This window comes from Simochromis diagramma, unplaced genomic scaffold, assembly GCF_900408965.1.
Source record: "Simochromis diagramma unplaced genomic scaffold, fSimDia1.1 OVJJ01000463.1, whole genome shotgun sequence".
Lineage (NCBI taxonomy): Eukaryota > Metazoa > Chordata > Actinopteri > Cichliformes > Cichlidae > Simochromis > Simochromis diagramma.
In genome coordinates this window covers 5,826,732-5,844,655 of record NW_024386941.1, presented here as the reverse complement: position 1 = coordinate 5,844,655, position 17,924 = coordinate 5,826,732, and the positions used below count along the sequence as shown (strand labels likewise).

The 17,924-nt window shown below is 41.6% G+C and overlaps 1 protein-coding gene and 1 long non-coding RNA gene across 9 annotated transcripts in view; one reads left to right on the top strand and one right to left on the bottom strand.

Moving 5' to 3' along the window:
* The window catches only part of robo1 (roundabout, axon guidance receptor, homolog 1 (Drosophila)), a 197,030-nt gene that overhangs the window by 166,372 nt on the left and 12,734 nt on the right, over positions 1–17,924 (top strand). For 7 of the 8 annotated variants that reach the window (XM_040037801.1, XM_040037796.1, XM_040037795.1 and 4 more), the window contains 11 exons: positions 1,583–1,788; positions 3,589–3,670; positions 3,858–4,026; positions 4,114–4,280; positions 4,394–4,515; positions 6,212–6,443; positions 7,264–7,385; positions 9,959–10,130; positions 12,208–12,408; positions 15,223–15,249; positions 17,149–17,191. In XM_040037801.1, coding sequence (XP_039893735.1) covers positions 1,583–1,788; positions 3,589–3,670; positions 3,858–4,026; positions 4,114–4,280; positions 4,394–4,515; positions 6,212–6,443; positions 7,264–7,385; positions 9,959–10,130; positions 12,208–12,408; positions 15,223–15,249; positions 17,149–17,191 — 1,543 coding nt within the window. The remainder of the gene's footprint in view (positions 1–1,582; positions 1,789–3,588; positions 3,671–3,857; positions 4,027–4,113; positions 4,281–4,393; positions 4,516–6,211; positions 6,444–7,263; positions 7,386–9,958; positions 10,131–12,207; positions 12,409–15,222; positions 15,250–17,148; positions 17,192–17,924) is intronic. The other variant, XM_040037797.1, reaches the window with a different exon arrangement.
* On the bottom strand, positions 10,777–17,658 carry LOC120737221. Its single transcript, XR_005696701.1, has 2 exons — positions 17,070–17,658; positions 10,777–16,888 (listed from the first exon to the last, which is right to left on the bottom strand). It is a non-coding gene; the product is annotated as an uncharacterized LOC120737221 (long non-coding RNA).

The following is a 17,924-nucleotide window of genomic DNA, read 5'->3' as shown; positions in this document are numbered from 1 at the left end:
TGCATATAACAAAGCCTGAGAGAGAATTAGGAACACTAGGAGGAAATTTAGAGGAATACGTCGGATAATACTTCGGAATTTCAGATAATCTTTGGTTTATTGGTATAATGCTGTTCAAATGTAATGCTGTGGCTTTGCTTCAGAGCATATTAATATCCAAAGTGAGGTTTGTGAGGTCTGGTCTGGCCAGTTCGTTGTGTTCCTGTCAGAGGTAGAGACTCTCTGGTGCCTGTGCACCCAGACCGTGGCGCAGTACTTGGCTTCGCTGGCTTCACACTGGCTAAAGTCTCCTTCAGTATTCCATGGCTGGCTTGCTGCTGTCTACTGTTGGAAGACTGTAGCCATGTGGTGAGGTCTGGATTGGGTCCTCTAATTACCCTTCTAGCCAATCCCTGACAAGCCTGGTGGACTAACCTTGGCTTCACTTCCACCATTCCCACAGTAATCTGGGCAGCTATTAGTTTGTCTATGACACACCTAGATTCATCCCTTCATTTAACAAATGTCCTTCTTCATTTAAGACCTACAATGGCGTGCTCCAAATCTACGTCCTCCTCTCTCTCTCATTCTGTCGTGCTCTCTGGATAATAATAACAGTTATTAAAGTGAGCAGGCCGCTCTGAGGCCACTACTTCTCCGCAGGCAGATTTGGTAATTACAGGTCATGCTGACAGTGTTTTAGTAATTGCACCATCCCCGGCACAAAAGCAAAGACAAAGCAGCCCACAGATTACACCACAGCATGGTTCTGAAGATCTACGCACACATACATATATCATTATGTGTTGCTTTTACACTGCGTTAGATATTAATTTGAGTTCTTCTCACTGAATGCAACTTGCTAGTAAATCAGTGGGGCTGACAGCAGTGGTCATCAATAGTGCTATGAATAATAATGATAATCTGGGGGAGGCAGAAAACCTATAGTAGGAATATGATGAATCGCAAACGGCAGAAATTATTTAAAGTCTTCCGCCGTTTTTGTGCATTACATCCTTTTTCTGTCAAACACACGCTTTCACTCTGTGTCTTTGTTTGATTTGTGTTGAACACCCGGGGTTCACAGGCTGTGAGACAGGGAGGAGTTTAAACATCCTCATGCTAATACCTTTGTCTGTTCTGGCTAGATGTTTTTTTTTTTTAAGCCTTTTTTCCCTGTTTGGTGTTTTATGGCAGGGGGATGGGCCAGGGAATTGTTGGCTGCAAGCGTTTTTATGTATACTGCTAGTCGTCTAGTGGATCTGCAGCGAGAGGACTGAAGTATCTGAGCCGCTTTCATTTTAATTACACTGTTTTTATTTGGCTAAGTTGGACTCCTGCTGTTGAATGATTAGAAAATTGCTTCCAGTTCTTAAAATTGAATTTAATTCCTCTCCTGCTACCCTTGCAGTTTTCCCATTCTTTCATTGTTACAAGGTTGTTTACCCAATTCTCACCGTTCTATACCTTTTGTGTGTTTACTCCCACAAGCTGGATATAACTGACTGAATCCCGTGTCTTTTCTTTCCCCGCTACACCACATGAAACCTTCACAGATTAGCGCCATCCACATAATTGCCCATTTTCCTTCCTGCTTCCACAGTTGTGTCAGACCGCCCGCCACCAGTCATCCGCCAAGGCCCAACCAATCAGACGGTGGCTGTGGATGGCACGGTTGTTCTTAACTGTGTGACATCTGGTAACCCTACACCCACCATCCTGTGGAGGAAGGACGGCGTCTTAGTGTCCACACATGACTCCAGGGTCAAGCAACTGGACACAGGTGCACTGCAGATACGCTATGCAAAGGTGAGACACCTGGACACGTTTAAAAAAAGTCTGTTTTTAGTGTCAAGCAAAGTTAAAGGACAGCGTAGTACCCACTGCTGTTCATAATTTCACTCAAAATCTCCTAAATTGCCATGTATTTATATACACTATATATAATACATGATTTCAATCAATTTAAAATAGACTTCAAGGTTACCCATATCACATGCATAATGTGCTTGGCAAACCCCTGCTGGCTGGTAAATAAAGCATGTGTTGCCTGCCAGCAGCCAACCCTCAGCAGGCTGTCAGTCAGTTGCCGCAGATCTGAAATGGAGTCTGTGAAGTTGAACAGTCTGTAGTTCTTGTCAGTCAGCAGGCGCTGTGGGCTTCGTGTGTGTGTGTGTGCGCACACGTCTATGTGTCATGGCAAGCTGTGTGATGCTGAACACACTTCTAGGTAGAGACAAGGAGGGGGCAACGACGTGTCTTCCAGATGGAGGCGTCACAGGGTCAGAGGTCACGTCATTTTGCGGCGTTCTGATGAATGCCGGCACGTCTTGTGGTGACAAGATTGCAGTGCGACTGGGCCGCCAGGCAGGAAAGGAGATGCATTTGAACCCTTCCCCTGCTGTAGAAGAGTAAACTCTGCAGGCACTTTACATTAATGAACTTGTCATTTATACCAGACAATATTTTAATGAAGATGTTTTTGATGTGTAGGGTGATATATTTTATTCATATTGTTTTGCGGGTGTTACTGTTTTAATGAATTTATTCTTATTTGGGTGGGGGGAAAACAGAGGTCTGTTGACAGGATATGCTTATACTTCATGATTCAAACATTTATCTTTTTCATTTTTTTCTGTTTTACTGTCTAAACATAAGCACAGTAGTGTCAGAATAGCGTCGATCACTAACAAACCGTAACAGAGTTATTAGTATCAAGCAGCGGCATAGACTCCAGCTGACAGAACAGACAGTTTTAAAAATGTACCTTTTTGTAATCTGTGCCATCATGTTTATGTTTCATGTTTGGCTTATTAGCATCTTAGAAACTTGTCAACAAATCTCAGTTAAATTAGGAGGAAATTCAGGCTACAAGCCAAGAAATTCTGATTTGTTTTTGGTTGGATCCAGATCCAGATGTCTGGAACTTTGACTTTATTTTTTAAAGAGAACATGTGTTTCTTCAGTTTTTCTTAAACTGCTGCATTTTAACTGAAAGAACTCTTTCCCCTGAACCTAATGCATTAATAGAATTTTATTAAAATTTTATTTTTATTCAAAACAAACTAGTCAGAAAGAAAGACAAATAAGCCCTTTTCCAGTTATGCCCAGTTCCACAAATATACTAAATTACCCATTTGCTGCACAATGGTTCACATTTTCCAAAATGCAAGTGAACCTTGTCTTTGTCTGGCAAAGTTACAGTACATCTACAAGCACATGAATCATGAATCAAGGTTTAAACATATACCACATGTGTTGCACAGAGCAGTCACTTTCATGTTTGGCATTCAGGTGGATGGCAAAGGGAGAAAAGGTCTCCAATTAGTGTATGATCCTGTGAAAATCTTTTCCATTTGACTAGGAATGCTCCGCCACTTTTGGCCTTTCCAGCTGCTTTCCCCCAGTTTCTGCTCAAAAGGAGATGATATTGAGATTATCAGGCAATGACAGCTGCCTGCTACAGACTCCTTCAGCATGTCAATAAGCAAAAGCAATGATGGTAGGGTGAAGATAACAAGAGGCAGAGCCCAGTTCAGGAAACCGTGGGACACATTTAAATAATTTCCATTTAAACAAACATCCTCCCTTCTCCTCCTCCTCTTTCAGCTCAGTGACACTGGCACCTACACCTGCACTGCCTCCACACCCAGTGGAGAGGCCTCTTGGAAAGCCTATTTAGAGGTCCAAGGTAAGCCTAACCATTTTACTAACAAGTGTATTCTTTTTTTCTCGTTTATTTTGGTGATTGTGTTTATTTAAACTGAAGGCGAACACGAGACATAAGCCTTGGAGATGTTCCACATTCCCCTGGTTGTTGGAAAACAGCAGTAGACTATGTTTTCCTTATTATTTGCCTTTCTCTGTTCTGCATTTAGAATCTGGGGCCCAATTCCAGCCAAACAGACCTACTGACCCAAACCTGATCCCCAGCGCTCCTTCCAAACCTGAGGTCACTGATGTTACCCGTAGCTCTGTCACGCTTTCCTGGAAACCAAACCTTAATGCTGGAGCCACGCCCACTTCCTATATCATAGAAGCCTTCAGGTAAAGCTTGGCCAAGAACAAACTAATAACTGGAGGGCTTCATTTAAAGCTTTTTAAATCTTAATTCTCTTTGTGGTGTGTCCACAGTCATGCATCAGGAAGCAGCTGGCAGACCTTGGCAGAGCATGTGAAACCTGAGTCATTTGTACTGAAGGGCTTGAAGCCCAGTGCAGTCTACCTCTTCTTAGTACGGGCAGCCAATGCCTATGGGCTGAGCGATCCCAGTCCAATCACTGATGCTGTGAAAACACAAGGTGAGAACTATATAATAAATTCTTATTGATGTAAATTTAAAAATATAATAATGTCACATTTGGAGTTTTAAAATATGAACCACTATTTTTCATTTTTGTTCGCCTCCACACAGATATCCCTCCCACCAGTCAGGGTGTGGACCATCGTCAGATTCAGAGGGAGCTAGGAGATGCTGTCATCCACCTGCACAACCCCACTATTCTCTCCTCCTCATCTGTCAGGGTTCAGTGGACAGTGAGTATAATTTTAGCAATGAATGGACTGTTGTAGTTTGTTTTTTCTCAGGATCAGATTGCAGAGTGGATCGTTGGTATAGCTCGTCACTAGAGCTTCAAGGTTAGTTTAGTTATAGGCCTATGGTCAATTTGTCAGACCACTTAGCCGAGCAGATGTACTAACATCCTAGCATCGTACAGAGAAAGGACACTGCAGAAAGCAGCCTGGAACACAATCCAAGTTTTCTTAGTGTCCATCTGGCATCAGTCTGAACTGGTCAGCTGGCCAGAAACCAAAGATTTGCAGTTCTGTCTATAGCGGACCACTCATCCACCCAAAAGCTAGACTTCAGAGCACAACCTCTTGCAACAGGCCATGTAGTGCTATATAGCAGTGTGTGCCATGCCAGACTGTGCCATCTAAGATTGAAAACAGTTGACGGCTGTTAAAATAATACGAGTGAGAAGGAAGAAGCTGCCAACTCATGCTCTAAAGTAGAAATGGCTTACAGATGTTAAAACGGATAGGTGGGTGAGGAAGAAGTAGAAACGGCAGCTCATGGTGATTTTTCTTTGCTGGTACAAGCTAAATAACAAGTACCAATGGCCTTCTATAACTAATCTGGCAAATGTATGTTTTTGGAACAATGCAAATACGCTTTTGTGCTCCACCGACTTCCTTGCATAGTAGATATTAGACTATAGGATGGGGGTCACCAAGGGGTAAAAACAATCCCAGTTCTGTCTTTTGACACAAGGCCACCCCAGCATTCCCAGGTATTATGAAGTGCCATAGTGAGTGATAAATGGGGCTTAGGAAATGTAAAAAGGATACTGACATGTCAAGACTGATTTAAACCATTACTGCCCAGTTGCTCTGTCTCGCTGGAATGTTCCAGTAAAAGACATGACAGGAGGGAGCACCACAACTTCCTTGTTTTGTGGGGTTAAATCTATTCTCAATGTGCAGTTTCTTGGTTTTACATTTTCCTTTGTGTTGTGGTAAATGCTTGCACAGTTTTCAGCTTAATGAAGACCACCTGAGCCAGCAGCATATTTTATGGGGGAGGGATAAAGAAATCACTAAAATCTTTACAAGCCAGTGCTGCCTGCCTTCCACAGGGACTCATAGGGATATTAGCATACTGGTTAACAGTTATTCTTTTCTTTAACCCTGTTGGAAGTAACATTAATTATCACTATGATTTAAAAAAATGTCTTTATTCAGCTACACACCATTTTTTTGTTTGTTTGTATTTTTGTTTTTTTGTTTACTACTACTACTACTACTACTTCGTGTATAAAGGTGCACTTTTTATTCTCTTTCCTGACTTTAGCAGTCAGTAGAGAGCAGGACAGGATGAGACAGGCAGTTCTGGGAGTCTGGGCCCTATTTAAGCAGCTCCAGACTTGGAGGAACCTTTGGCCAATGACCTCATAGTGTGGTTTGCACAAATCACTGCTGCTCCAAATGGCGCATAGACAGACTTTCGAAAGGAGAAATGTAGAAGATGGGGATGGATAAACAGAGGGGTGATGTGATGAGTTAGCACCCCATTCCATCTGCGTCTGGCGTATCCGTTGCATGAATCCATGGCTGTCCAGTGATGCTACAGTTTATTACGCTGCCGTATCATTTGCCACTGTTAGTTGTTACATGCATGATCCAGTTAAGCTGACACCACCTTTGCCTCTGTTCCTGTTGCGTTCACTAGGTGGAGCAGCAGTCACAGTACATCCAGGGCTACAAGGTGATGTACAGGCCTTCACCAGAGGGGCAACAGAGGAGTGAATGGGCCGTGTTTGAGGTGCGAACCCCTGGGGAGGGCAGCGCCGTCGTGCCGCACCTTCGGAAGGGCGTCACATACGAATTCAAAGTCCGCCCCTTCTTCAATGAATTCCAGGGAACAGACAGTGATGTCAAAATTGGCAAGACGCTGGAGGAAGGTGGGGAGGGTGTAAATGTGTACGGCTGTGTGCGAGAGTGCTTCAGTGCTTGCATGTGTGCATGCATGTTTTCATGTTTACACCGTTTTATATGCACGGCTTGCATGTGTGAGAGAATACAACAGCTGCTGGCAGCAGGCAGGATTATGTTATCGCTAACTGTGTTATATTCACGCATGCTTGGGTATGGCGAGCAATATACGACACCCCAGTGCAAGTGTTATACTCATTTTTCATAAGGGTGTGGTTGTGGCAGACTTGTGAGGTTTGGTTTAAACCCAACTGCAAATTTTAATTTGTAGTGCAGAGTGTTTACTGGAGTGCGTGCGTTTTTCTGTGTTGCATGTGTGGGAGTGTTTTGATCTTTTTCTGCTGGATTCTCCTTTGTTTCCAATTGTGTCGATAATTGTTTCTGGAGTTCTAAACATAACGTTTGTTTTCTCATAATGATGTCTGTTTGTAACACTCACGCACACTGTGACTTTTTCTTTTTTCTTTTGTGTGCGCTTAATTACCATCACAGGTTGGCGCTCACACAGCAGCATATGCCCCAGCACTATAACTGTCTATTCTGAATAACAGTTGTTTGCTTTTACCCCCCAAAAAACACTTACATTTAGCAAAGTGATGTTTCAGATTTTAAAAAATGCTTATAAATTTGATAATTAGTCATTTGTTCACACATGAGCTTTAGTCACACACAGAAGAAATTCTGACAGCTAAATTGCACAGAGAAAGCAGGGAGAGACTGTAGGCACTTAGGCTTTTTTTCCCCCCTATCATATATGAACATTTTTTTTTCTTTTGTCTACCTCCCCAGCCCCCAGTGCCCCTCCTCGTAAGGTTACAGTGACAGAGAGTGGGGACAATGGGACTGCCATCATCGTCTCCTGGCAACCCCCTCCAGAAGAGGAGCAGAATGGGGTGGTCCAGGAGTACAAGGTAACAAGGAAGAAAAAAAACCCCAAACAGCCAGCACTTACCTCAGGTCTGTGCAAGTAGGACTGTTCAGAAAGAGACACAAAGGAGACAAAACAGAGGTGAAGATGCTCAGATAAAAGAATAACAGAGAAAGAGACAATACATAGACATGGAAAGGTAATGAATTCCTAGACGAGGCATACCTTTGTACACCTCTGTGTCTGCTGACAAAAGCTCAGAGGCAGGAAAGTTGGAAAGCTAGTGGAAACAGTTGTGAAACAGTGCCATCTGGTGGAGGTGGTAAATTCACACATCTTGTGGCATTTCAAAAGTAAAAATCTATCAGTGTTGTATATTTTTCACCAAAATGTTATTATTATCTTTTATTATTTGCTGGGCTGTAGTGAGGCTTCAAGCTGTGATTACAGATGTGTTTGTGAAGTAGAGATGGAATGTTAGTTTTTTAGGAGTTTAGGGGAGATTATGTATTTTATAACAGAGGTGTGGACTCGAGTCACATGACTTGGACTCGAGTCAGACTCGAGTCATTAATTTTATGACTTTAGACTTGACTTGAAAAAATGTTCTAAGACTTTGACTTGACTTGGACTTTTACACCAGTGACTTGGGACTTGAATTGGACTTGAACCGGTTTACTTGAAAAGACTTGATATTTCACCCCAAATCTAAAATTGAACACACATATTATATAGAAAGTGTGCACCATTCATTCAATTCATTCATTCATTTATTCCAACCACACTCCGTACGTATGTGTGCCTGAGCTGTAGCACAGCCAATCAAATTAACCAGATTTTTTTTTTAAGAAGAAAAAAAAACGTTCAAAAATGCTGCGAGTAGTTTTTTTTTTTTTTCCAGGTACATAAACTATGAAGTAGTCAACAAAAAAACGAAATGCAATATGCAAAACATGCAAGAAGAGAATCACAGACGGAGATGGAACAACTTCCAACTTTGTCTGACAGTTGAAGTTGCATAAAGAACAGTAGGTGGTGCTTCTCTTTTGCTATGATGAGATAGCTGACTTCATCTAACTTTGTGATGTCAACTAACTTTATTGTGTATGATATTTTTGTCATGCTATTTTAAAGCCGGTCCTACAAGCACATCCAAGAATAACATGCAGCTTATCTCAGAATTGTCGGTGAAAATTATTCTTGGAGCTAAGTTTAATTGAGCTGCATTTTATAGAGGTGCAATTAAACAATTTGTGTATATTTTCTAAGTTCACTATTTCGTCGTGTATTGAGAAAAACAGAAATTTAAAAATCACATGGTCTAATATTTGCATTTAGCATATAACTGCGACATTTTTTTTCCGTTTTTTTTTAAAGGCTCGAAAGGACTTGAAATTCAAAGTTTCAGACTTGTGACTTTACTCGGACTTTTACACCAGTGACTTGAGGCTTGACTCTGACTTGCCTGACATTACTTGAGACTTGACTTGTGATTTGAGGATAAAGACTTGAGACTTACTTGAGACTTGCAAAACAATGACTTGGTCCCACCTCTGTTTTATAATATATGATTGTAGTGGTATTAATGAAAATGAGAAGTTTCCTTTGAAGAACAAACTACTCGCCTTTATTTCCTGCTGTCAATAAAGATGTAGTAGAGACATCAGTGTAGTGTGTGTATAAGAATGAGAGTAAACTTTTGGCAAAAGACCTCAGTATCTTTCTTTCTGTAACAACTCTAGTCCCCTGTCCTACCTCTTTACCAGATAATATTCACACTTTAACAATGGCCAATATAGGACAGCACTGTCCTGTCATACATTATGCTGTGGAAGTCCTTTATTTTAATTGGAAAGCCTTTATGAGTCACAAGAGATATAGGTGAGTGGCAAAAAGGGAGATGAGGCAGAGCCTGTGAAAAAGTTAAGCCACTGTTAATTTTCCAGGTAAATGTTTTCTGCTGATAGACTTTAGAGTAATTTCATGGTTTTTAAGTACAGTTCGAGAGTGTTCCCTGCTCATTACTGAGCTCAGTCCCCAGCGGCACTGCTTCTCACCACAATTTTTAAGATGCACAGGAAATTTTAAGCCTTTGTAGTTTTCATCACAGAAGTGCAAAAACACACACGCTGGATGAAGTGAGCATATTAACACAGTTAACTGGTGGAAGGAGGTGAGGGGTAAAGAAAACAAACTGACAGAGGTGCAGGATGTAGATGTCTCTGAGTCCTAATCCCAGGTTAAAGTATACTTCTGTGACCCTGTTGGAGTTTGTCTGTGAGACAGCCGCCCTTCTAGGGACTCGCAGCTCTAAGCTTCTGCTAAAATTGGGTTATGGAGATGATTACTGTTTTTAATTGGTTTGAGACTGCTCCGTGACATGTTATGACTACCTCAAGTAATAATAACCCTGTGTTGAGCATATTCTGTAAAACGTTGTAAGTTATAACATGTTTTCCTGCCTCAGAGATGAAACGCAATACCCACATTGTGCTAAAATGGCCCCAGCCTATTATAAGAGCACAAGACCAGTGGCAGCTACCAAACTAAATGTTCTCACGAAACGCTCATAACATTGCCTCAATCTCCACTTCATCTTTGTCTCTGTTATGGCAGATTTGGTGCTTGGGGAATGAGACTAGGTACCACATCAACCGTACAGTTGATGGCTCAACCTTCTCCGTGCTGATTCCCAGTCTGGCCCCGGGGATCCGCTACAGTGTGGAGGTAGCAGCCAGCACTGGTGCAGGTCCAGGGGTCAAGAGTGATGTCACTTTCTTTCAGCTCGGTGAGTAGAAACAACTGTTGCTTCTCTCCCCTCTTTTCCTTTTTTAAAAACATTACTTCAGTGCCTTTGTCTTCTGCCAATCCTCACAACTGAGTGAAGTCCAAATATTTGACAAATAATTATGGCATTAATCCAGACATCTTAAATTAAGAGCTTTAGAGAGAAAGGACTTAATGCCAAGTAAACAGACAGTTATGTAATGCCCTTCTTTATGGGAACAGCCATGTGCAAGCCTCTGCCTGTCTTCTCTTTTTTATCATCAACGATGTTTTAAAACTATAATTGGAGTGATTATTGTTAGAAAAACATCATCAAACCTGCCACACGGGAGTCTGATGAGTCTGAATGACAGGGGGTCTTATACAGCTTTTGCATAGTCTGAAATAGCTTTAGTTTACAGTAGCTGGCAGTACGATCATCACAGGCACATTAAATTCCTGTGTGGCAGAGCTGTTGAGCTGACTGCCGCACCCTGCTCCATTCTCCAGTCAAGGATGCAATGTTTTCTGCCTCTGCTTCGCTTCAGACAACAAAGGCAATAATGAATCGTGCACTCCGGGCTCAGACATGACATGTTATTAATGCTAAGACACACAGCGGAGCCTGCTTCAGAGGCCAGTTGTTGTAATTTACTTATTGTTTTTTGTTCTTTTAGTCTAGATGGACAAATATTTGGAGATATTTTGTCAGTTTTTATTCCCCAAAGCTCTGAGCTGGCCTACTCGGGAGAGATGGAAAACACATGAATAGCAGGACGAGGCAGAGAGAGAAAGAGCTCCATCTGGTTTCAAATGTGTGATTGAGTGGGCTGGGATGGGCATGAAGAAGCATTGGCTGTGACTGATACAATTTATCTCACTTGAAGAGTTCCTGTGGTGATTGTTGCCATGTTCCAACACTGCACTGGAACAATGTGCCTCGGGGACCAGCGCTTCACCCAAATGCATTTGTCACACTCGGAGCTTGTATGCGTCATCCCGGCCTAGATACCTGTACAGTCCCTTGTGGGCTGCTTAGTCACATTGACATGCTGCGTTCCCTCGGCCAGACAGAGCCACAAATTGAGAAGACGGCAAAGTAAGAAGGGATGCAGCCAAATGGAGACGTAGCCTCAGTGCCTGAGACAAAGAAAGATACGGAAGGGGTAAAGGCAGCGAGCTGGTTTCTTTTGGGAAGTGTTTTTGCTTCTGGCTAAGAGTGCCAGTTTAGAAGAGTGGCTACAACATGAAAGACGCGAGAAAAAGAGACGAAGACAAAGTAACGAGAACATGAAGAAATTTCAGAGTGACAGGGGTTGGGGCAAGTCAAAGAAATCTTTCATGTGTCACGATGAGAAAAACAGACCGAGAGCAGGTTGTTGTTGTGAGCAGCTGTACAGCCAGCATCTTTGCAGCAGCGCATTTCACAGTGAAACGGGCTTCAAGGCATTCACACCTCAGTTTTTCCACAGATGTGCCCCGGTTTGCTAATTACTGTGGTGTCTGTGTTTGAGCTTGATCTCTTTGGATTTATTTATATGATTATGATACCACTATTGCTCGGTGTGAATGATGTCTCTCTGTTTTCCTATCCGCTTCCATCAGGCTGTTATGCTGCACAGGCTCTGTTTGAATGTGTCTGGTTGCTTTTATATGCTCACCTGCTATTGTTGACTGGGATTTGCAATGAAAGCCTTTTGAATTATAGAAACAACTCCTTTTCCACAACAACCCCAGCCTCATACATACCCGCTGAGATGAAGAATCTTTTTATGTACCAGGAGAAAGAATATCCCTATTTATGTATTGTGCAGGCTCCATTTATTTTAAATGTATTTCTCTTTTTCAGTCTTTTTCCACTTGGTTTAGTTTCAGCTTTGAATAATGTTGTTTTCACATTCCCAACTCACATTATTTCACTTGTCCCATCCAAAATTTGCAAGTCAAAATATACTGCTTCTTCAATCATTTCTACTTTGTGGGTGCCAGTTTGAGCACTGCCACATGGCTGAAATGCAGCGGCCTGGGGTCAAGTCCCACCACACACTTTCACTGCTTTTCTGTCTACTAATATGCTTACTTTGTTCTCACTGTTCTAGATGCTTCTGGCCGAATGACAGACACAGTGAACCAGGAGAACCCCCTGTCCCAGCAGATCTCAGATGTGGTCAAACAGCCGGCATTTATAGCAGGCATAGGAGCTGCTTGTTGGATTATCCTCATGGTCTTCAGCATCTGGTTGTACAGACACCGAAAGAAGCGGAATGGCCTGTCCAGCAGCTATGCAGGTATACGCAAAGGTCAGTACACGAGTGTAACAAATTCAACACTCACCGAACTATCAACTTGAATGTCAAATTCAAGGCGCCGGTTTACTTCAGTGAGGTTTTCTCACTGCATTTAGTGAGCGAGTGCGACGCAATTCGGTCTTCCCCATCGTCTTTACCCTAAATGACGCCAACCTACCTCACATTCTCTCTGTCAAACACAGAAAGATTTCTTTGTAGAGCAGCGCTGGAGGTGAGGTCTCCCGTAGAGTACTTTAAGATGCAGTGTGAGCTCCTGCTGAGAGTACTGCATAAACACCTCTTTTATTTTGTTTTCATACTTCTGTCACGCTGTCTTTGCAGGAGTGTGTTAGGAGTGTTTGCAGTCAAGTACATTTTGGCATCCAAAATTCCTCCTTTTACCAACTCCCTTCTGACTGCGCTGGGAAAGGGATAATGTCTGGCTGTAATCTGGCTTTTTCAAGGACACATTCTCACGTGGTCAAAGTACTTTTGAGAGAGAGGCCTTCAGATACAGAGCAGCCAATTATTTCATTCTGGTTAATAAGGACCTCATACCTTTGTTTCAAAAACTCAAAGACTGTATTTCAAGGATGTTGGCATAGCCTCTGCCTAACTCATTCATTTTTTTTTTTACCCGACTTAAAGTAATGAGGTTCATGACATCCCCAGCCTCTGCCCGCAATATTTAGAGTATAAAGAGAGCCATTAGCCCCTCTTTCAGAGTCTCATTTATGTGTTGGCTGGCTTAATGTGTGGCCTTGGGCTGTGCAGCTGTTGCCTGTGAGTGCTACCTTCTACAGCCTCACTTCCAGGTTTAGGTTTACTGCTGATTGCCAAGGTTAGAGAAGATAGACCCTTCAACCTTGATGCACACACAAACAATGATTTTAGCTGTAAATCTGTGGCTATCTGTGCTCTCAATTTACTCCAGCCATGATAAAAGTGGGAGCAGTGTCTCTCAAAGTAAAAGAGACCTCAGCTAAGCTTATCCTGATCTCCTGCACATTTACCTGTGTGGTCTGTGAGAGCTATTGTGGGGTTTTTTTTGTTATGTCTTAGATTACAGAGAAAACAAAGTGAAGACCAATATTTAATGAATGCAGTCATGATCCGAGGTCAGGTAAGAGATGAGAAGACAGTGTAGCGTAAGGTTACCTCATGTCCCGCTGTGAATCATATATGTTGATGTTTGGTCAAATTTGGAAGAAAAAAAAAAAAGAAAGAAAGGAAGATGGAAGCTCTTTAGAAAACCAGGAGGCAGACATACCTCCCCTTTTTCTCCTCCTGGTGCTCCCAGACCACAAGAGGCCACGGTCTTTGTTTTGAAAAGAGTATAATTGCAACCACGTGAATCAACAATCTTCGCTAAGCTGAATTTGCATTACTGTGTGTGACAGTATATGCTAGCACCGTCTCTAAAAGATTACATTTATTTTGTCAATGCAAAATTAGTCTAAACAGCTTTCTCTTGTTTCCCTCATGACCTTCATGGCGCTCTGTCATTATTCGAAATACTACAAATGACATCACTGTGTAACACAAATGTTATTATGGGATGCTACAGAAGCCTTCACATCTTTTAGCTCAAGTCATTTTTAAGAAAAGAAAGCAGCAGTTACATACAGTCACAGGTTACATACTGGTTCATCGCTCTTGGGAACAAACATCTGTGAGAATGGCAACCTGATTCTTGATTTATGCATGTTAGTCACGTTTCTATTTCTCACGACTGTTTTGGGTACGTCTCTTCTTCAAAGGCTTCATCAAACAGATAATCTTTTCCAACCACTCATATCTTTTGATTTGTTTGAGCATCAAGGGGAAAGATTCAAACGTGATAAGATGATTGTGATGTTTAAAGGACATCTGTTCGCACGGGGTACTGTATGAGGTAATTGTTTGAGGAAATAAAAATGTGACAGCAGCAGTATCCTGCTTCTTAGATGTCTCTTCGCAAAAGCAGTTTTAGTCTGAAGGCAAAGTGCAACATTTCTAAAAAATGCACATATTTAAGGCAGTGTGCTGGATGACTACCAGCATGGGGCAAAGTTGCATCAACTGGAGTGTTTACTGGAGCATTCTTAACTTCTTCAAACAGGGAAACGACTCAACTATATTTTAAAGACCATAAAAATATAGAAGTTATTAAAGAATTTAATCCACTTTCATTGGGTTTCTGAACCATTTCATAAACCAATGCTTTAAAAAAAAAAAGTAATAATAAATAAAAATGAAAATGTGAAAATAATGTTGTACTAAGGCTTTCATGACCAGGCCATAATTACTTGTTGGGCTGCAATAATCTTAAAAAAACAAAAAAACAGAATTTGATGCATTTCTTTGCCTGCCACATGTTGTATTGAAAAAGTCACAAAGTTAAAGTTAAAAACTATAGCATGATATCAGTAATTTTTTGCAGTAAATATCAGATACTTAGGCTCCTATTTTCTACAAGAGTTTTCAAAAACAGGCACCCTACTACAGTAGATGGATGTTTAATAAAGAATCCCTTCCATGCCTGTGCGAGCAATTAAGTTGCGAGGGTGATGATGTGAGTGTTGAGATAGCAACAGACATCTCAACAGTGCGAGACCTCTGAACAGCAGGCCTCTGACAGTCTGGGCCACGACTTGAACCAGCAGCTGGCTCAACATTCATTTTCCCTCTGGGATGTCTGAGAGGATCAAAGACTAGCAAGCAGCATGCAGCGTGTGAATACAGGCTATTGAAGTGTATTGCGAAACTTATACATTTTGTGGAGTTAATATTTAGAAAGATAGTTCTGATAATTCAATAACTTTCTTTCTCTGTCTTTTCCAACAGTGCCATCCTTCACTTTTACACCAACAGGTAAGCACCTTCTCCTGCAGTACATACAGTATCTATGTTTTTATAAACTCAATATACTACAGCACAGGCCTTTTCCCATTTTCACAAACTTCTTGGAACATAAAAATACCAAACAGTGTGCTCAAAACCTTAAGCACATCTCAGTCCAGTTTCCCAACAGAAAAAGGCCAATTCAGGAAAAAAGGAGGACAAACAAAACAACACAAGAAAACAATCAGAATCTGACAATGACAGAAACACATCCCCCATAAAATCCAAAAAAAGATTCCTAAACCTATTCAAAGATCCCTTGTTTGTCCTTCAATATATGTTATTCTTTCAGTGGGAAGGTTGTCCTCTTTGTTTCCTTTTAAATACAAACCAAACCAGAATATCTTATAACAACAGAAACATTTTCACTGCCGTTGGGGAAAGCGTCCTTTAATGGCTTTAACAACCACAGTCCTAATAGAATCATTAGAGAAATTACCAGCTGTAGAGAAGTTGGTGAGGAACACTTGATTAAAAAACAAAGAAAGGCCCAATTAATTGGCACAGCAATGGTCTACCTCCACATAAATGTTCCAGCAAATATTTGAGCTGTTTCAGAAATTAAAGCTCAAAAAAGAGAGGCCACAGTACCAAGAATCTGTTTTATAGTAGTGGTAACTTGATCAAAGGGCTGCTGGCAACCTCAGAGGGGATTTAGGAGAATGACACACCACCAGAGTCTCCAACACACCAATTAAATAGGCAAGTGGCAGCAGAGCTAAGGAGGTTATCTGTGAGCTGAAGTGACACAGCATAAAACAGATAAAAGAAAAGCTCCTTGTATATCTGTATCTTTCTGTCCCTGCAAGTCTGTCTTTACAGTTCTCTCCACCTTCTTCTTTCACTCGTGGACTTTCATCCCTCGGAAATTCCTTGTTCCCTTGAGGTGTGCAAAAGGGTGTTGGCGGTGTTTAGCGAAATGGCAAATGTGAAACCGTGTGAATAGATAAGAGGAAGTAACAGTGAAGGAGACAATCCAGTGCACTCTGTGTTTGTTGTTCTACTGGTTGATCCTGTCTGTGCAGGGATTGTATCTACACGGTAGCAGTGCGCTTTGTGTCTGCCTTGAGGCTTGCAATCAGGTAGAATAATTTTGAAGTGGCAGGCTTGTTTCATGGAAATCTTTCAGCTGAAACATAGTCCTTGCTTGCGCGTTTAGGTTTGATTCTTTAGAGAGAAATTCCCTGCCCTGGTACTTTGTGTGAAACTAGGATTTTACTGAGCATTATACTGATTGTCATCTTTAACCAGACTGCGATAATTTAGTTTTGCATAAGATCTCCTCTGGCTACATGCAGAGACCACACCACACACTTCCTGTTTTGAAAGAGAGACATGGAATCAACACAGCAAAGGCCCAACCTACCCCTCTTCCACCTTCTCTCCTCTCAGGGAAGAGATTGTAATTAAAGTTAGAAGTTTATCTCGCCTTCACACACACCGGCAGCTTAGAGCTCCTTGAAAGAGTCCAACTTGCAGCACACAGAGCTTCAAACACGCTGAACCCGAGCCAGACAACCAAAGAGCTCTGCATCTTTGTTCTTCATAAGCCTCTTACACATCCTCCTGCTCCTGTTGCTTCGTGTGTGCGTGTGTGTCTATGACTCAGCTGAAATGATGACACATGCATTCAATCACACACTCACTTGCTCTGATACAAAACACAAAAACACAGCACTAGCTTAAAAGCAGTTTTCTCCCAAATAATTCTTCACAAAATTGGCAATTCAAAATAAATAATTCAATAAGAAAATAAGTAACTCAAATAAAGAATTTTATGTTGAATTTACATGACTGTGGTGAAAAGAAGGACATCACGATGATCATAGCGTTGGTGAAATCACGACAAACTCATTTTCTCTCTTTCAGTGGCATATCAAAGAGGTGGAGAAGGTGTCAGCAGTGCTGGAAGGTAAGAGTTCATTTAGTGTCTTTGAAAAAAAATTAGATTTTAAACAGGTGCATTAAGTGAATGAATGCTAAGAATGTAATTTCAAATACAAAGAATCCTTAAACCTCCGGAGTATATTAGTAGGGTGTGCCTTGTGTACTTTTCTTTGACAAACACTAGGGGGAGTGCTGTGCCTTTCAAAGGTAGCACAGAGCAGAGGAGAGGGGTAAGGACTTGCATTAAGCATGTAATAATTCTACAGGAACAAAGCCCCATATAGTCTGCCAAGTGCCCATCCTTGTCCCAAATGGTGGAGAACCACATGCAACCACCAGGCTGTGCCGTAGCATCACCATAAAACATTAATGGAGCTACATGCATGTACACAGCAGCAACAGCACGCCGCCTAATGTAGTGGAATTGTGCATTTTGCATAAACAGCAAGAATGTCTGGACTTGGACCTGTATATCCATTGGATGGCATTTGGCATGTGTTCATATAACTGGTAAATAGCAGGGAAAAAACAGGAAAATATGCATTCATTCATTATGCGCTCTTTACTCTAGTCCAAAACATAGTTAATACTGTAATGTATGCGTGTGTTGTTCTTCTGTTAATGAACAGTTAGCTTGAAGCCATCATTATATTATTCAGTTGTATGACTGAATTGTCAGCTCTGCACAAAGACAATGGTTGTTCAGTATCAACATATAACTGCCAGGGTGATTGAGGAGTCATTGTGAGATTGTATTT